The sequence below is a fragment of the Lupinus angustifolius genome, chromosome LG15 (genome assembly GCF_001865875.1).
Source record: "Lupinus angustifolius cultivar Tanjil chromosome LG15, LupAngTanjil_v1.0, whole genome shotgun sequence".
In the NCBI taxonomy this organism is placed as follows: Eukaryota; Viridiplantae; Streptophyta; class Magnoliopsida; order Fabales; family Fabaceae; genus Lupinus; species Lupinus angustifolius.
In genome coordinates this window covers 16,103,272-16,123,243 of record NC_032023.1, presented here as the reverse complement: position 1 = coordinate 16,123,243, position 19,972 = coordinate 16,103,272, and the positions used below count along the sequence as shown (strand labels likewise).

General features: G+C 33.4%; 3 protein-coding genes and 1 long non-coding RNA gene across 6 annotated transcripts; 2 read left to right on the top strand and 2 right to left on the bottom strand.

Annotated features, from left to right (window-relative positions):
- On the bottom strand, window positions 575–1,910 carry LOC109327600 (dof zinc finger protein DOF1.2-like). Its single transcript, XM_019560775.1, has one exon. The coding sequence runs from the start codon at window positions 1,731–1,733 to the stop codon at window positions 798–800; it is 936 nt and encodes a 311-aa protein (XP_019416320.1). The 5' UTR covers window positions 1,734–1,910; the 3' UTR covers window positions 575–797.
- LOC109328285 lies at window positions 3,028–19,952 on the top strand. Its single transcript, XR_002105417.1, has 3 exons — window positions 3,028–3,040; window positions 15,444–15,448; window positions 19,825–19,952. It is a non-coding gene; the product is annotated as an uncharacterized LOC109328285 (long non-coding RNA).
- Window positions 6,049–10,810, bottom strand: LOC109328281. Of its 3 annotated transcripts, XR_002105416.1 has the most exons (5): window positions 10,658–10,810; window positions 9,685–9,727; window positions 7,824–9,461; window positions 6,776–7,267; window positions 6,049–6,089 (listed from the first exon to the last, which is right to left on the bottom strand). XR_002105416.1 is itself a non-coding variant. In XM_019561681.1 (4 exons), coding segments are annotated over exons 2-4 (2,046 nt in total). In that variant the 5' UTR covers window positions 9,686–9,727; window positions 10,658–10,810; the 3' UTR covers window positions 6,674–6,860. The 3 variants fall into 3 exon arrangements, 2 of the variants coding, with proteins under 2 accessions (XP_019417226.1, XP_019417227.1); XM_019561681.1 differs by lacking the exon at window positions 6,049–6,089 and having other exon boundaries at window positions 6,674–7,267; XM_019561682.1 differs by lacking the exons at window positions 6,049–6,089; window positions 10,658–10,810 and having other exon boundaries at window positions 6,674–7,267; window positions 9,685–10,004.
- Window positions 16,446–19,132, top strand: LOC109328283 (probable inactive receptor kinase At4g23740). Its single transcript, XM_019561683.1, has 2 exons — window positions 16,446–17,989; window positions 18,437–19,132. Exons 1-2 carry the CDS (start codon window positions 16,741–16,743, stop codon window positions 19,024–19,026), a joined length of 1,839 nt encoding a protein of 612 aa, XP_019417228.1. The 5' UTR covers window positions 16,446–16,740; the 3' UTR covers window positions 19,027–19,132.

Below are 19,972 nucleotides of genomic sequence, written 5' to 3'. Positions count from 1 at the left end.
TATTCGGTGAATAAAATAAATCAGAACTATCGTTTGAAAGCTTTCCATAGAACTGAAATTATAGTTCCGACTACCAATTTCATGAAATATATTATACGCTATAAAAGTGATATCCTTTTATGCATATTGGCATACAATCATCGAAGCCATGTCTCTGATAGTGACAGTCACTGCTAGATTTGAAGTTGGGCCTTCTAATTTTGTAGGAGATACTATTTGACTGTTGAAATATACTAACAAAAGTCAGGGCTAGATCCACAGAGCTACGAAAAAAGTCAGGGTTCAATTCCTGAAAGCGACACTCGTTGAGAGACAGTGACACACCCCGCAGAAGGAATTAGTAAAGGTAAGGGGGTACCCACCAAAAAAATGTTGAAATATGAGTTAGGTTGATCTTTCATGAACTTTTCACTGAGAATATGGGCGTGGCTGAAATCACAAGAAGCAAGTAGTATATTGCTAAAGGTACTGACTAGCTGATTATATATATTCCAAAAGTATAATCAATTATAATCAAGTAGTCTAAACAACTTTAAATTAATAATAGCTCTACCATTAGTATATTCCAAAAGGTACTGAATACAACAACAGATTCTGATCAGAGTAGGCTTTTATCAACTACATTCCCCATATATATGTATTCAATAACAGATGCAGCACAACTTTATTCTATAACAGTAATTCTATTCTCTCTATATATATATATTTCCCCTTTCTTCCAAACAATATAAAAATAAGAGTAAGAATTCAACTTATAATTAAACAAAAAGTATATGTAGTATGTAAGATCTAATAGATCAAGGTGTTGATGAGTAAAGGTCCATGGTTGGAAGATCAAAGGAACTCCAAGTACTCCAACTTTCATTTAACAAATTGATGGTTGAAGAAATTGGTAAAATTTGATCACCATCTTCATTCAATGGCATCAAAGATTCTTCTAACTGTTGCAATTGCATTTGCATCATTGGTTGTTGCCAGCTATCATTAACTGAAGAAGACATAGTAACATCATTAGACCAAAGAACATCTTGTACTACATCTTCACCTAGGAATCCTTCAAACTCATCAATTCCACTAAAACTCAATTCCTCAAGGGGCCCACCAATTTTCCCTGAATCAGCATCTATAGGATCATTAGATGGCTTCTCCTGTGGCTGCACCACTGCATCAATCTCAGCTTCGATGCTTAATTCTGGTGTCGAAGATCTTGTTGGCGATTTATTCGAACACATCGATGCGTTATTATTAGCCTCACCCTCAAATTCCTCACCAGAATTTGGGTTTTGGTTCAAGAATTTGGCGAACACAACTGCCATGTCTATGTCATTAGACAGAATATTGGTGTCTGATGATGAATCTCGGTCATCAGAACCAGAATTGTCATTGGCAAGTCGCCCACCCTGGGGTGAGTGCCTTGCCAATTTCCCACGACGGTTCTTGCGGCAACCACCCCCGACAGGGACGCTGCGAAGAGAGCCGCCTTTGGTCCAGTAGCGCCTGCAGCCTTTGCAGAAGTATCTAGGCTGTGACAAGCTGTAGTTGTTGTAGTAACAGAATTTTGTGTTGGTGGAAGCACAACGAGGGCAATTTGGTGCTACCTCAATGTGTGGTTTCCATGACCTTGAACTTGATTTCTCAATAATTGGTGTTGGAAGAGGCATATGATTAGATTGAAGATGTAACATTTGTTCTAGCATGCTACCACTAATAATACTATGTCTTTGAGGGAACATTTTTATTTAGGTATAGTGAGTAGTGAGATAATTATATTGACAAAGAGAGAAATGATATGATATAAGGTTGGAGTCAGAACTCAGAATAAGAGAGCAGAGGAATTTGGAGTCAGAATAAGAGTGCAGGGGAATATGGACTTGTGTGAATTATTATTATTATTGTTATGTGGGGGAAAGGGTTAAGAAGGAACATGGGCAGTTGGAGGAATCGTTAAGATTAAGGAAAGGTATGTGTGTGCATGTGTTTGTGTATAGTAGTGTGGGTTTTCTCGTTTTGTTCTCAGGTGTCATTTTTTTACTGGACTACTTAGTGAGGGTGAATGATGTGAAGAGAGATACGTTGTCTAAATTTTATCGCATATATTATCGTTTTGTACTAATGAAAATATGTCATATTAATTATAAATATTAAACATTTATTATTATTATTATTGTTTTTGTTTTATTATCATTGAAATGATAAAATATATGAGATAGGATCTGAGTAAGTTATTTATGTTATATTGGGATTGATAAGTCAAAGTATTGCTTAGCCTGTCAATGTTTATTAATAAGTATTACTCCCCAATTAAGTTATGTGCGTGCCAAATGACCTATTGACCATGCATGATGTACATGTGATATCACATAGAAATAGAAAAGAGAACATGATTATGATGATGAACGAAAAAGTTTTTTTATAGGAAAAAGAGATTGATTTTATTGAGAAGTAGGAGAGATATTAAGGAACATCATTTACAAACACTAGGTTATCAAAATCCTGAAACAGCTAGCTACAGAAATGAGAAAATCAGAATACAATTAATAGACTCTCCTAACAATTGTTACTCATATAAATTCAATATTTGATTATTAATCTAATACGATAGATGTGGATAATCTTACACCATTAGATTAACTCTTTGATGGTTGTGTCAAGATTTAATGCTAGTATATGATACAAGAAAACTTGGTTATTTTTCAGTCTGTTATTGCAATCAAAGTATCAAATACTGGAACGTTATTAGATAAATTTCCATGCGATAACTTTCTACCTTTCGTATGCAAATCAAACTTTGGAAATTGTGTGGATGGTTATAAAAATGAGCATATATATGTAATAACAACATTTTTAGTGATTAAAAGTTCAGGGTGAGCTAAGATTTATAATAGGAATGTATCATCCAGTAATGTGATATCCAATTTTCGAACTAAGTAATAATTAATAAGTTAAAGGTTTATCAAGTGAATCATTTTTTTGTCGACTCTATTAGCACAATTATATGTGGTGAAACTCATCTCTCGAATGTTTTTCTTTCATTTAATTCGTTTTAACTTTATTGATTTCTTTTCTTTTTAGTCTTATGTCAAAGATATATCCATTAATCTCACAAGCCGAAGCAAATTATAAATTTCCTGATTGAAATTTTATCAACTCCTCCCATATAAATAGAGAGAAGGAGCTAATGTGTTATTTCAGGGTTAGGATCTCATCTCCAGTATTGGAAGGTCTAATACTATTAACATGTTTAAAGTTATGTCACAATTTTATCGGATAGTGAAACTTCTTGCAGAGGATCCAGTTTCGTTATTTCAGAACTAAAATCAGCAAGAATGTAGGAGACAATGCAGTATAGTGGATCTCATAGAGGGGGTTATGGTTTATGGAAGAAGTTTCACATGTATGCTATCTCTAGCAGTATACTCATTATGGAAGCATGAACATGTGCTAGGTCGGGGATACATTGTTAGCTAATCTTCCATCCTTTTCTTTCTTCATTGGTAAATCCACATTTGGCCATAGATTTCGTCGCAATTATTTGCAAGAGTGCATTCTTTTATTAATTAATCTACTTTCACATTACGGTCAACCTATTAACTATCCACTCCACTAAATTTCATACTTCATTAACTGCAAAAAAAAAATTAAAAAAATAAGTGAGGAGTTATGAAACACGTCGCCTCCAAAGGATCCAATACAATAACTTCAAAAGAACATAATGTTTACTTCATCCCTTAGCAATGAGAGAAAATAAGTCTTATTTTTGTTTCAACCTTTTCAACCAAATACTAACTTAGTTAATATGTATCTCTCTCATTAAAAAAACACCAACCTTAAGAAAATTTAATTATGTTAATATATATGATACTTTTTTCTATTTTTCTTAATATACCATTTATTTATTATTATTATTATTAATTTCTTATACTACTTATGTGAATTAAGAAAATATTAAATGAGAGTAAATATGAAAAATTAAAATTAATATATTCTTAAACTTCGACTTGTAAATATAAAAAAACAAATGTGTTTGGTTTTGGTCCCAAGAAAACTACCTGATAGATTAATTGGACCCAAAAACAAAACAACTTAGTTTAATCACTTATGATATCACCTAAGTTTCCATTTTTCACTATTGAGTTAGACATATCTTTCGACTCTTATTACACTCTTCACCTTACCTTCATCGTCGCCTCTCGCCTCTCACCTCTGTCCTTCTTTTTAGGCCACATATGACTTTATGTTTCATCAAGGATTGTGTTTACTAACTATTCTCATCTTAGTGAGCGAGATGTTGGTTGATACTTGATCAAGTTTTGCACATTATATATATATATATATATATTCTTTTTGTTTTATTTCAAAGATAATTCAGATTAGACGTTCACTTTATAGCCACTACATTCATGGTTAATATACTCCATAACTAGGACAATAAAAATTGAATCTGTGAGTATCCGTCCAAACCGAACCTGAACTTAACAGAGAAAATTTGATGTGATTGAGTTCAGGTTTTACCTGGATTTAAATTTCAGGTTCGGGTTTAGTAGAACAAATACCCTAACTCGAACTCGCTCCGAAGTAATATAATTCAATTTAAAATTGAAATTTCAATCATTGTCCATTATTTTTATTTTCTAATTTTATTTTACATCCAATTTGATCTTCGAACATAAAAGAAATGAAATAATACAAGAGATAATAGAAATGCCAGAAAAAAATGAAACGAAAATGATATATAATTTTCTGAGTATATTTGTAATTTTTGGGTTTTTTCGGGTTAGTTATCCGACGAGTTCGAATATGATATCTTTATTTGTGTTCAAGTTTTAAATTTCGAGGTTGAGTATATGTAAACCCAACTTCAACCCGTCTGGTTGTCATTCCTATCAATAACCACTCATTGTGCTGCTATGAAATTAAGATAGTGCTATTGGGTTAGAAGTTTGAAGATAATTAATGTTACTTGAAAGGAATATAAGGAGAGCGTGTGATAACTAAGGGTTGCAATCGTAGGTGTGGTGATTCGATCCAAAAGAGAACATTCGTAGCACGTGGGGGGTTTAACGTTGCTTTCACCAAAGATGATATGGTACGTATTCGTAGTTCAGGATCAGTGGCTTCCACGTCTCAAACTCATACCTTCTAGTATTTTCTTCATATTACCAATAAAATATTCTTACTTTTTTTATAAGAAATTGATCTCTTCTTTTAGGGTGTATGATTATCTCTCCAAACAAATGTTATTTTCACGAATCGAACCATCAACCTTTTAATTATCGAGGGTTTACACGGATGGACCAACAACTCATTAATCTACCTTCCAATACTTGTTTCTTTAAAGATTTAAGGTCCAAAAAGTATTTATTTAGTGAAGAATTAAATATTTAATATTTAAAGGGTATTAGACTTAGTTTTTAATATATGTTTTAGCATTAATGACTTTTATCCTCAACCCTTGGGGATTAAAGTTAAGAAAACTCATATTTAATTATAATTACTTAAACTTCACATAGGTAGGTGCATGGATGTTTCTAACAAATCAAATTGCAGTCCATATTTCACTTTCCCTAACCACATTTTAATGACTCTTTATTTAAATATAACCATGCATCTATTTTGAATGTGCATGCATGATCAAATTGAAGAGGAGTGTTGTTAATACTATACTGGTCATCAAACCCGAAAAAACGATTTAACGATTTAACGATTAATAGTATAACGATTTAACTAGTGGTTCACTAATTAAATCGCACACTGGCGAAATTAAATATACATATACAATATATTAACATTAATATTGAAAAATCAATAATTTTTTTTTTATATTTTCATTAAATTAATTAATTTTAAATAATAACCGGCTAATATGACCAGTACGGTTCAATTGAAAATCGGTCAGTATAACCGGTTTTAACCAGCTTTGATCGATATAATTAGTGTATTGTACCGGTGTTAGGACTGGTTTACTGATTGAGTCAGCCAATATGAAACAGTTTTAACAACAATGTTCAAATGTTCAAGAGCAATGGAAGTGCAATACATATGATAGTGTAATGCACACGTGCTTGCTGTCTCTCTTGATGCGCCTTGACCTTCAGAATGAGCGGAAATAAATTAGAGTCAGTCGTTTGATTAATTGTAAATTATTAATTATGGGTAGCTAATATTTCCCTATGGCCTATCTATGGTAGCTATAAAGACAACCACTACTTTTGAGTTATTACTATTACTGTTTTTAGCTATAAAGAAAAGTCACAAGTATTATTGGGTTGTAAGTAGTCTATGTTGATAATGTATATTTAGTAGAATGATTTTATAAGACGACAAATTATTGATATTATTTTATTGTATTTGGGCTTTGCTCTCTTCATCAAAAAAACTTGAAAGGTTTTTAAAGCAAAATAACATAAAAAAATAAAGGATTTAATATGTATATACTGACAGTGTAAATGTTTTTTACATTATCACAGTCAATCATTCACTATTGATTTATTAACTATCATTGACTCTCAAACAAAAGTACTACAAATCAATGGTGGATGATGTGCTGACAGTATAAAAAACTTTACACTATCAGTGCATAGATTTTAAACTCAAAAATAAAAACATAGAATACTCCTTTTTTTTTTTGAATGATATCAATATGAAATGTGGTGTTGGATGAACATAATACATGAAACAGTAATCCTATGCTCCCACATGAATGGAACCTTTTTTGACAGTTCAGAAAAAGGTGGAGAGATAATCGAGTCTTGTCTTCACATCACTTAACTTAGACCTTAGGAGATACAATACAATTTACAACAACCAAAAAGGACACTAGTAACTACTTATGCTACAAGAATAATTAATGGTGTACAAGATTACAATCCAAATATGGGGTCATTTGCACCAAATATAGAAGAACCAAACTGTCTTGTATTCAAATCACTGCCATCCAAGCCAGGACCAAAACGATCCAACCACTGAGTTGGACTTGCACTCTCATTCTCTTCCATCCATTCAGAAATTGTGTCAATATCATCAAATTGAAGCACATCAACTTCTAAAGATTTTGCTTTCATCTGCCTAGCTAACTTAAGGTTGTAGTTTATATACACAATGTCATTCAATATTTCTCTATCAATCTTATTCCTCTTTTCGGAGTGAATTTGCCTAAAGGTGCTCCACTGCCTCTGAAAAGAGAAGGTGCTGCAAACTTGACTTAATATTCTGATGGAAACTCGTTGCAGCCCCGGAGCAGAGTCACCGTACTGTTCCCACCACAGCCCTGCATTAAGTTAGCAATGAGTTTGCAGATTAACTAACCCTGCTGTGTAGTGGTATCAGCAGAAATGCAAATAATGCGAGCAGAAAATCTTATTCTTTTATATATACAATAACAACCAAACATTCACAACAAATAACAGACAGGAATAATTAGCATCCTTCCGACTTCAGCATTCACTAAAAATAGGCATGTTAAAACTTAGAAGACATTTTATTGTATTCATGACCAACAAAGCACTAAGCCTAGTGAGTGGTACATGCATTTCAGCTTGAAGTGTTAACCCAACCAAAAAGAAAACACAAAAAAAGAATAACTACTCCCCAATAAATCACAAGAGTTTACTTTCCATGTACAAAACAAACTCTACAAAACTTCTAGGAACTTTACCACAGAGATACCCAAAAACAAAAGAATAACCTACTCAAGCTAGAGGATGTCAGTCCCTAATATCCACACATTTTATCATTGGATTCAAATATGCAGCTTGCAAAGAACTTTCATCATATGATTGGCTTTCTGAGAAACAATGGTTTAAGGGGGACTAACTAAAACTTACATGGCGCAACTGTATTTCTTGCTTCCTTTGCTAGGTTACAACCAAACATCCCATGAGCCTTAGTAAAAGTATAAATTTGATTGGTGATGTCACGCCTCATATCTGGTACAGGAAGTAACTTCTCCAGAACCTTATAGAAGTCTTCCTTTATAGAGGAAAGAAATTTTATTTCTGGATTGTATTGGACACTGGGGTTTAAAAATGCTGCAGCTGCATGTAGAGGGGAATGGAGTTGATCCCGCCACTTTTTATCTACAATATCTAAAAATGTCTTGCACTTGTTCTCATCCATTATGTAGTATGTCCGAATTGATTCTTTGGCCCTGGTCATTAGTTCATATATGGAACCTACAGTTGGTTTCACATCAGACACTTCCCTCAACACTTTCAAAAAAGGCTCTGAGATAGCCACACACTCTTCCACTGTCCTCCAGAAATCACCATCGTCGGCAGTTGCTATACAAGAGAGACTTTGTTGTTTATTAGCATAGGGAATGTTCGAGGCAAATTCGGGGCTGTGGAACATTTGCTTCAATCTTGTTCTTAGCTTCAACATAGACTGCAAAGATAGGAAAGTGGATACAGACTTTGTGATCCCAGTCCTGATAAGTTCCTGGCCTCCAGTGAACTTCTTCGTAAGATCAAGCAATGAGGCACTATTGTATATTAACTTTGTTATGGTTTGTGCTTGAAAAATACACCTACTAACCCAATCTACCTTGGAGAATTCCTCCAAGATTAGGTTTAAACATTGAAAGGCACAAGGAGACACAAATACAGTTCCATAGTTCTGCATGATATGATTGGCAATGCCAGTGTAGTTAAAACTGCTATCCATGATAATCTGTACCACATTTTCTGGGCCAAACTCTTGAATTACAGAATCAAAAAGATCAGCAAGCCATTTTGTGTTCTTGAAATATGCAGAGGCATCCACAGATTTGTGAAAAAAGGTCCTCGATGGTGATGACACTAAGAAATTAATCATGGCCTTTGATTTATAATCCGTCCATGTGTCTGCAATAATGGTACAACCGGTGGTAACCCACTCTTTCTCAACATCTTTTGACTGCAAGCCCACTTCTGATTTTATCCTTTCCAACCATGTCGTCTTAAGGATTTCTGCTGATGGACCTATAAATCCCGGACCACACTTTGCAATGGCATCAATCATCAACTGATAGGATGAAGATCGTGCAACACTGAAATCCAGCTTATTCTCGAAAAAGAATAGAGCAATACTCCTCTCTGCATTCTCCAGGTTGTTTGAAAAGGGAGAGGTCAAAGGATTTCCAGTAGGGAAAATCTTCATAACAGGGAGTGTTGAATCCATAGATATAAGAGCTCTCGTCGCAGAAGGATTACCAGGAGACCTGACTTCTGTCAATGCTAGTTTGTGCTTCTTCACACTAAAGGTTTCCTTTACCTCCTCCTTTGATGCTATTAAAGCCCTAACCCTGTCTGTAACATCATCTCTGACCTTGCTACAAGGATTTACCCCTTTACTTGGAAATCGAGATAAATGATGCTTCAACCTACTAATGCCACCATTTAGAATTCTTTGGCAAAATTTGCACCTTACCTTGTTTCCATCTAATTTCTCTGCATATTCCCAACAGATATCTTTTTCTCGAACCACTACCGGTGTCCAAAAAAAATTATTGTCACCACATTATATGCTTAATTGTTCTTTTAAATTAGTTCATTTGAATCAATGGAACAAACAGTAAGAATATAAGATGTATTGAAATCAAATGAAGTAATTAGAATATGATCACTTAATTCTAGGTCCAGGAATGACACTTTCTACAATTGTTGCATTTTAAAAGATATATATTTGAAAACAAGCTATATAACTTACTTAGGATGCAGAAACTCTTCTGGAATATATAACAATAGACAACCTACACCAAAAGAGAAAATCGGATAATGAAATAATAATCTCATCAGAAACACACTAACATTAACCATGATCGTTCAACCACAACAACTAGGATTCTCAATAGAGTGATTCTTTACAAATGTTTTTGGCAAAAAGGCTTCTGTGTCAAGAGTGATTTTTTATAATAGAAAAAAAAAAGCACTTTTTAAGGGAGGGGGAACTGAACAAGCGAGTATAACGAATAGTGTACCAAAGTTGCATTAAGTTCAGTGAATTAGTGAACTTTCATAAGTAACAGTTCCACTACTGCCATGGCCAAGGTTTAAATAGGATTTTTCTTTTGTACTACAGTATCTCCTTACTTTTTGGGTAAGGAACTAATCATTTTCAAAGTGTGTGACATTATGGTCACATAAACTCCAAAAACCTAGACGTTTAGGACAATTACAGTTTTATGAGTGATCATGAAATGGTTTTGGCAATTATTGGTATGTAGCAGTTGCTTACCTAGATTTAAAACATTTCCATGACACACTACACTCCTTTTGGGGGAAAATCACTTCAAAGTTTCATCACATTATATTTAAAGAGGCAAAAGTTTTTTTCATTTTGTTTTTATATACTTCCCTCTCCCGATCTGAATCTTTTTTTCATGCAAAAGCTAAGCAATCTTATATATAGTACCAGGAAATTGCATACTGGAGAAAAATTAATAAAATTTGAATACTTTATTTGCTGTTTCCAAAAATATACAAGATATTCATTTCAACAGTTCAAACTTCAGAGCATCAAGTGTGGAAGATCCCATAACACAGGGAATTAAATCTGATATCCAATCTCAAATTAAACACTTGCGAAAAATTATTATAAAATAAAAAGGAAAGTGAGAGAGAAAAAAATATCTGATGAGATGAAATAATGAGATTACGAGAAATTTGGATATTGAGCTTACAGAGTGTGAGAGATAAACGGAGGTTGAAGAATTGAAATTTTTTCTCGATTTATCGCGATATTTTGGAAGTAGGGTTTATGTTGTGTTGCGATCCGCTTTTTAATAATCTCCTTACTTTTCTTTCTCCTCTGATCTTATGTTTTTATTTTCTCGTTTTTCGAATATTTTTGTTCTTAATTAGTGTGCATATGTGCGTGGCTTGGGTTTCCTTTTAGCGATATCTCGCACACCTAACAAATGAGAAACAGCCACGTTGGATTTCATGAGATGTAGTATTTTCTGAAGTGATAACAACGAAAATTATAAGAGATTTTATCCCAGATGATAAGTTCAGTTATAAATCTTTGATAAATGATTTTAAAGCCATAGGTAGAAATGATATCGATTAATTATGTTAAATAAGCCTGTAATAAATTTTCGCAACATGGTAGATAAATAAAGGAGGCAAGATTCCTTATAAAAAAGTAAAGGAGCAAAACGTATATATATCAAATCAATTCACTGAATTATAAGTTTAAGATTGTAAAAGCTCAAGTTAAATTTGTTGTGTTTTTTACATCAATGGTTTTATCGGACAGCGAGAGATTAATCACTTAAGTTTTGTTTTTACTAGTAAAAGTTCTTTATAACTCCCAATGGTTAAGAAAGCTAGTTTATTTGTCATATCCAAGATTTTTACATGAACGTAAGAGCATAGTACGAGCTACACTTGTTTCCAACCATAACTCCGCACGAGGATTACATAAACTTGGAAGTGAGAGATGTTAGTTATGACTTATAACCAATTAATTTACATATACAGCTGAATTTGTATTTGGGCTTAAGTTGAAGATACTATAGACATCAGAGCCTGGTTCCCGAGCAGTGACTTGTGAGTCCATAACGCTTCAATTGGGCTAGTCACACTTTTCTTGTTAATCAGATCAATACATTATATATGCAATTTTCTATCAACAACGTGTTGGTCAATTAGTATAAGATTTTGTTAGATTTTCATAAAAATCAAAATAACAATAGTTCAATTTCTGATAATAATACTTATTGGGAGAGATAATCACACTTTGATATAACAAAAAATAGAAAATAAGATTAATCACGTGAGTGAATACATATTTTTTAGTGCCAATAATCCTACCATATACATCACTCCTTCACTAAGCTTCCATTGCTGAGCCCAATAGTACCTCTCAATACTCAAGAAGATAATCTAAAGGCATGAAATGATAAATTGTTAACAAAAAGGCCTTTAATTAATTCTAACTAAAAGCTTACATAACTCTCAATAAATTTCATTTAAGAAAACATTTAATCATGTCATCTATTTGGTGCAACTCATTCGCCAAAGGTTACTCACATCAATAGAGATAACATATCTCACTCTTTATGTCTTAATTATCTCATAATCAAATTAAAAGTTATCATATATTTAAAAAGGAAAATCATAAAAATAAAAAATAATATTTTTATATTATTTAATGAGATTTAATTAACTTAAAATATGTGGACAAATTTTTTTGGGACATAACCTTCTTCTACTTACACAACTAATCTACAAATTTTAAGTTGCTTCTTGGTTCACAAAAACAGCTGACTAACATATTCTTATCATTTTTATAGTATAAACCAGCTGTATTTTTGTCCTTACAAAACAATCAATTAGGTGTATCTTTCCATAGGGCAAGGCAAGAACCTTTTTTTCGAAAAATAAAATAAGATTAGATATTTACTGATGCCATGTTATAAGGATTTTGTCACTGTTTGACCTACACTTTATGTCCCATGCATTGTCACGGTCCTAAGCAGCTCCCACAAGTCACCAACTACATTATTATGTGCTACAATAGGAAAATTTACATGGGTAGTATAGTTTAATTATACTATTCCATATTTAGTGTAGGTTTTGAATTAATTATGGAATTAGTATAGTTTTTTTGAATCTTGTAGATAGAGTCCACGACTTTGGTGAAGTCTTGAATAGGGAATACAATTTCCCTGCAATGTGGTGGCTCAGAGCCACGACTTTCTTACACACTCTATCTCCTGAAGCAAAGTCGTGGATGACATGCACGACTTCCCTAGTCGTGTACAGGATGCACGAGGTTGAATGAGACATGGTGAATTTTGAATTTTCCTTTTAGACAGATATTGTATGGTTATTTATTGTTTTAGGCAGTGTTGTGATAACCTGATTAGACGGTCTGACCGATTTAACCGCTGACCGAACTTGAAAACGACTCTGGTTTATAGTGTTAACCGAATGAGGGGTTGAACCGTAGAAATTCCAGTCCGACCATGTTAAACCCGATTGAACCGGAATAACCCGAGGAGTGAACCAGGCGGCTCACTTAATTTTTTTTTAAAAATAGAACACTACTTTAATGTTTTGTTTTACTCTGGTCCAAACAAAGATGAAAATATATTATTTCAATATAATTATACATAATTATTAATTTTATAAATTTTTTTATTTATATATAACTATATATTTATATTTATAGATAAAATGATAAATTATATATGAAATCATGTGGTCCAACCGGACGGTTTAACCATTTAAATATAGTATGAGATATCTTCCAGTTTGATGTCTGACTCGGGTTTCACAACATTAGTTTTAGGGGTTATTTTTATTGAGTATACATGAATCTCGTGAGTACGGTCTACGACTTTGGTGAAGTCGTGGATGGGGAATGCGATTTCCCTATAATATCGTGGCTTAGAGCCACGATTTTCTTACAATCTCTTTGTCCTGAAACAAAGTCGTGAATAGCATACATGATTCTATAGTCGTGTACAAGATGCACGAGATTAAATGGGACATGATGAATTTTGAATTTTCGTTTTACACGAATAGGGTTTTATTGAGTATAGTGTGATTTTTTAAAATAAGTTAAGATTTATGATTTTTAGTGTATAAAAATAATAGGTTTAAATTAAAATTGTAACTTGCAATAAAACTAACTCCTAAAACAATAAATAATTTTACAATTTTAAGTTAAACCTATTATTTTTATACACTAAAAATCATAAATCTTAACTTATTTTAAAAAATCACACTATACTCAATAAAACCCTATTCGTGTAAAACGAAAATTCAAAATTCATCATGTCCCATTTAATCTCGTGCATCTTGTACACGACTATAGAATCATGTATGCTATTCACGACTTTGTTTCAGGACAAAGAGATTGTAAGAAAATCGTGGCTCTAAGCCACGATATTATAGGGAAATCGCATTCCCCATCCACGACTTCACCAAAGTCGTAGACCGTACTCACGAGATTCATAAAAACTCCAGTAGTTTTATAATTAATTCAAAACCTATACTAAATATGGGATAATGTAGTCAAACTACACTACTTACATAAATTTTCCTAGTTCAGGCGAGCTATTTGACTTTTGAGACATCCCTTCCCCACCCTTCTTTTTTTAATAATAAAACAAAAAAATAACTACATGCACGCATATGGATAGCTATTCATTCAAAGTGGTTACAACTTACAATGATAATATTGATTAATATTTTTTTTATTGATATTATTGAAGTTAAGGAAGTTTGGGTGTAAAACAACATAGATAATATCATTATTAAGGATATCCAAACACACGAATTGCAGAAGACTCTCAATTAATAAGATATTGAGATGATAGATATACATAATCTTGTCATTATAAACGAATAAGTTATTTCTAATATTTGAACCCATCACAACAACCTTATCGTTAGATCAAAATTCATCTCATCAAAAAATTGTTATACAAAGGTCCTTGCTATATTTTGTTAGAAATAAGTAATTTCAACATTAATAATAAAAAATAAGGAAACTTCACGGTAGAAGCTTAATAGAAATTTGGGAATAACAGAATGAAGAAACTTCCACCCGTAGAAGTTTGTGTTATTTATTAATAGTTAGAGTTAGTTGGAATTTGGAAGGTATAAATAGCACTTAGCATTTCAAATATGTAATGTTGTTGTAATTGATACTCAATATATTTTCAATACAACTTAGTTCATTTTTCTTCATTATTTTTTATAATACACATTTCTCTCAAACATATATTCTTTTCATTTTTCCTTTGTTTTCTGCTACTGCACTTAGTGTGTATATTATTTTTCTTTTATTGGCTGTTTGGTGCATTGTGTCTGCATAGTAGAGTATTTCTTGTGGCCTTTAACATATTTAACTACTTGCATATCACATTATAATGAACTAATGAGACTTTCATTGACCATTCTGAAAGCTTTAAATGACTGACTTTCCATCAAGTTCATTTTGATATATAGAACTTGTGAGATGAATGGTTTCTATTAGTGATGATAAAAAGTAGTTTGTCTAAAGCGAAATGCACACGAATAATTGAACCTTGACGGTTGTAGGGTTTGTCTAACAAGTAACAACTACAATGTTGAATTAACCCTTTCTTTCAGTGGAAATCAACATCATCTTGCTCATCATGTCTAAATTACCCTATTAATGTCAATGAACTTATCTTTTCATAGTTGTCTTTTGCTATAACACAATTCCTGGTATGCTGTATAGGCTTCTGCATTTTGATTAGTACCAATTAAATAATTCTAGAGGATTTAATCCCCATTAATGTCAAACCAATATTTTATTCAAATGTAAATGATGATTCTTTGTCTGCATTGTTTATTTATTTAGAATTTAATGATCTGCCATATACTATATAGTGTCGGCCTCATAATCCCCATACGTGCAAGCAAAGCTCATGAAATAGAGTAAGAATGAGATCCTGGAAAGGGACGTGTCGTGGAAAACTAAAGAAAAAGTAAAATGTGATATAGTTGTATCCTTTTATTTACGGTGAAATGAAACATTTACCCTTAAAACTACTAGCAAAAACATAACTTCCCTCTCTAATACTAGAGATGATCCTGATTCTATGAATTAGGTTGCACCATTTCTTTATTATTACTCACTTACAATCCTATCCCATAGGCCAAAGTCATAGAAAATTCAATTAAGAAATTAGAAAACGTAGGATAAGTATCTATTGAATCAGTTCTTGCCAGCAAGTATTGTTTATATTTGAGTTTATTAAGGTTCGTGTGAATTAGTGACCATATAATAGTTTATAAATGCATATTTGTTTCGTTACTCAAATGGGCTCCCCCATATGCACCTTCCTAATTATGCGGCATATAGTATAATATATAGACATTGGCTTCTAAATGATTACATAATGAGTTTCTCTTACTTCATTTGCATGTGATGCTGCTGTTTCTGCAAGCATAAACAACTCATCTTTCATCACTGCTACCAATACACCATCATTGCAATGACCCTAGTTTTGGATTTCCACTCTCTTTAACTGCTTCTGATCTTATTTGGTAGTATTAATCTCTTGAACATTCCTTTTAAGGTTTTAGAGGACATTGTTTGGTTATCTACGGAACTTTAACTAGTTTGATGAATTTTGGAATCTAGAAGTGAGTTGTAAGTATTCCTTTTTTATCTCTCTTTATGGAAGCATCAAGTGCCAAGTGTTATGTCTTTTAGCTTTATACTTCTGTTCAGTTGGATTGCTTCCAAAACCAATAAAAGTATAAAGCCAAGAGTTTTATATTTGTATTATATGATTTTCTTGTGTATACTTATGGGAAATATTTGTGTTTCTGATTTCCATAAACAATTTACTTTTATGATATCGCAATCTTGGCCAGTGATTCAATACATTAAACATTTAAACTGTTAACTCAACTTCTAGTTTCAATATTTTGAATTGCATCCTTTTTTTGTGCTGTCATTAAGGGACATAAGTCAGAACATGCAGAGAAGGTAAAGGAAAAAAATGCTAATAAGTTTAATCACTTAATTTCCTTGTCAAACAGGAATTGCTTATTATGACTCAGAAACATTTAATAATATAATCTTGGGTCACTATCTTAAAGATAGTAAATTATATATATCTAGAAATATGTATACTGTAGACTGAAACTTGCTTTATACTCAACTGTCTGTGGTTCTGGTTTGCATAGATGTCAAATACTCCTTAGAAGAGCTTTTGCTTTCCATCCAAGTGATCTTGGAACTATTGATCTTCTCTCTTCAAGCCAGAAAATGGACAAGAATCTGTGCATCTTCTTGATTTTCTCAGCAGTCTTCATAATGGGAGCAATGTTATTAGGTGTTGGAGCTGAGCCAGTGGAAGATAAGCAAGCTTTGCTTGATTTCCTTCAAAACATGGATCATGACTCTTCTCATTTCAATTGGGATGGAAACTCTTCTGTGTGCCAAAAGTGGATAGGAGTGACCTGCAACACTGACCAATCAAGAGTTATAGCTCTAAGATTGCCTGGAGTTGGGTTAAGTGGTCCATTCCCAAACAACACTCTTAATCTCCTCTCAGAACTTCAGATTTTGAGTCTGGAATCTAATGGTATAACCGGTCCTTTCCCTACTGGTTTCTCTGAGCTAAAATATTTGACCAGACTCTATCTCCAGTTTAATAAGTTTTCAGGTCCATTGCCATTAGATTTTTCAGTTTGGAATAATCTTAGTGTTGTTAATCTATCCAACAATTCTTTTAATGGGAGCATTCCTTTTTCAATTTCAAATTTGACTCATCTCACTTCATTAGTCCTTGCCAACAACTCACTTTCTGGTGAAATTCCTGATATCAATGTTACTACCCTGCAAGAGCTAAACTTAGCCAACAATAACCTCAGTGGGGTGGTGCCTGAACCCCTTCTCAAATTTCCAAGTTCGGCATTCGATGGTAACAATGTTACCTTTCCAACAGCACTCGCTCCAGCTTTACCTATGCAGCCGCCAAATGCTCAACCACGAAAGAAAACTAGAGAAATTAGTGAACCTGCATTGTTGGGTATCATCATTGGTGGTTGTGTTCTGGCATTTTTTGTGGCTGCAGCTTTCATCATTGTATGCTGGTATGGCGAAGAAGATGCGGATGGGAAACCGGTTAAGTCCCAAAAGAGAAAAGAAGTCTCCATGAAAAGAGAAGCTTCTGAAAGTAATAAGTCTCCAGACAAAAACAAAATTGTCTTCATTGATGATTGCTATTTTGCATTTGATCTAGAGGACCTGTTGAGAGCATCTGCTGAGATTCTAGGAAAGGGTACCTTCGGTATGACATATAAGGCTGCTCTAGATGATATAACCAATGTGGTGGTGAAGAGGTTGAAGGAAGTCACTGTTCGAAAACGAGACTTTGAACACCATATGGAGGTAGTGGGGAAAATTAAGCATGACAATGTATCTCCATTAAGGGCATATTTCTATTCAAAGGAGGAGAAACTTATTGTATATGAATACTATCAGCAAGGCAGCATTTCTGCAATGTTGCATGGTATGTAGAACACTTGAACCTTTCTTCATATCTAAAAGTTACAGTTATATTATCTTCGGTTTCTCTAATTCTTCTCAATAACTCTACAAAGTTCAATTGGTTTTTTGCATTCATCTATAATAGTAATTGTTTTTTAAACAAGTCCTTGTCTTAAACCACTGGGTATATAGAGCAACTTGAAATGTTGTGTTCTGTCCTCCTATGCAATGGCTCACATCTCAATATAAATGTTGGAAATGCTTTAAGAAATCTTCTTGTTATAATTTGCACCAATTAGAAACATTGTATGGGTTTTGGGTCGTAGATGTACTAGAACTTGCAATTCTTATTCTCTAATAATATATTGGTATACACATGTATGCACAATTGGTTGAACTCCATTAATAAAATTATTTTGTCTACATTAACACACGTATGTATGATTGTTTTTGCATCAACTTTATGCAGGCAAAAGTGAGGAAGGTAGGAGTTCTTTAGACTGGGACAGCCGCCTGAGAATTGCAATAGGAGCAGCAAGAGGCATTGCTCACATCCATGCTCAAATCGGAGGGAAACTCGTACATGGAAACATAAAAGCCTCAAACATCTTCCTCAACTCACAGGGATATGGTTGTATATCCGATATCGGATTGGCAACACTGATGAATCCGATATCCCCATCAGCAATGAGGATAACAGGATACCATGCTCCAGAAGTAATAGACAACCGAAAAGCAACTCATGCATCCGATGTCTATAGTTTTGGGGTCCTGCTGCTTGAGCTTCTAACCGGGAAATCCCCCGCAAACACAAGAAGTGAGGAGGTTGTCAACTTGGTTAGATGGGTGAATTCTGTGGTGAGAGAGGAGTGGACTGCAGAAGTGTTTGATGTAGAGCTGTTGAGGTATCCAAATATAGAGGAAGAAATGGTAGAGATGCTACAACTAGGGTTGGCTTGTGCAGCAAGAATACCAGATCAGAGACCAAAAATGAGAGACGTGGTAAGAAGACTGGAAGAAATTCCTCGTGTAAATACTGAAAATCGACCATCTAGCTAGTCTAGATCAGAAGTTTCTACCCCAAAATCTCAAACTCATGCAAATTGAGACACTTTCTACCTCTGTTCCACAGTGAGATTCTTTTGCTTTGTGCAATAGTTGTTAATCAATGTCTCAAATAAAATTTTATTTTAAGCTAGCTGATGGCATAATCAAACTACTAGATTTACCTGAACATGATTCAGGAATCTTGCTGATTCAGTTTCTGGGAAATCAAAATTAAACTCTAAACATTTTCCACTTGCTAGACAAAAATAATATTTTTTACTCTATCCATTCATAAAATGTTACAAGAAGAAAGAATGCAATATTTGATTTATTATGCTCACCGTTCTCCATTTTACAAATACGTTCCAACTTTATATGCAACTTAGCTTAAAGTGAATAATTAGACAGGAGTAGCTGGGTGGTTAAGCAGCTTGTCCATGCATTGATATCTCAGATCGAACCTTTAGCAAAGCATTGGTGCAGGGAAATTATCAATTTCCTCAAAATATACCACAATGATAAGAGGATATTAATCTAGATTGATGCAAAAGTTGGCCAAAGATATCTTACCAGAAAATACAGTAAATATTTTAACTATTAAAGCATGTTCTAGCAAACTTCACCTCTACAGTTTTTGTGAACTTGTGAATGGAAGAAATAGCAAATAAGAACTAGGAAATGACAGCATACACAATATTTTCTGACCGTCTAATTTAGTAATATTTCCTGAGCTTATGTTTCTACTATAAAAATTGTATTAATATCAAAACTCAAATAGAGACCAAAATGTTTACTAGTACTGCAATCTAGCTGTTAAGGTTCCATCTCAAAACCAATTGGCAATGAGAGGAATAGTCCAACAATTATTTAAACCATTACCGAGACAATGAGGTAGGCGATGTGGGACCTACTTTCCAACATGCCCCCTACACATAAGTCTGCCGGACCAGGCGAAGGA

What these genes read in the sequence shown, in the direction of transcription:
- LOC109328283 (XM_019561683.1), top strand. Translation starts at nt 16,741, where the DNA reads ATGGACAAGAATCTGTGCATCTTCTTGATTTTCTCAGCAGTCTTCATA. An exon ending in CATTTCTGCAATGTTGCATG is followed by an intron (nt 17,990 to 18,436) that starts GTATGTAGAACA and finishes AACTTTATGCAG; the next exon opens with GCAAAAGTGAGGAAGGTAGG.
- LOC109327600 (XM_019560775.1), bottom strand. Translation starts at nt 1,733, where the DNA reads ATGTTCCCTCAAAGACATAGTATTATTAGTGGTAGCATGCTAGAACAA.
- LOC109328281 (XM_019561681.1), bottom strand. An exon ending in AAGAAATACAGTTGCGCCAT is followed by an intron (nt 7,268 to 7,823) that starts GTAAGTTTTAGT and finishes AACTTAATGCAG; the next exon opens with GGCTGTGGTGGGAACAGTAC.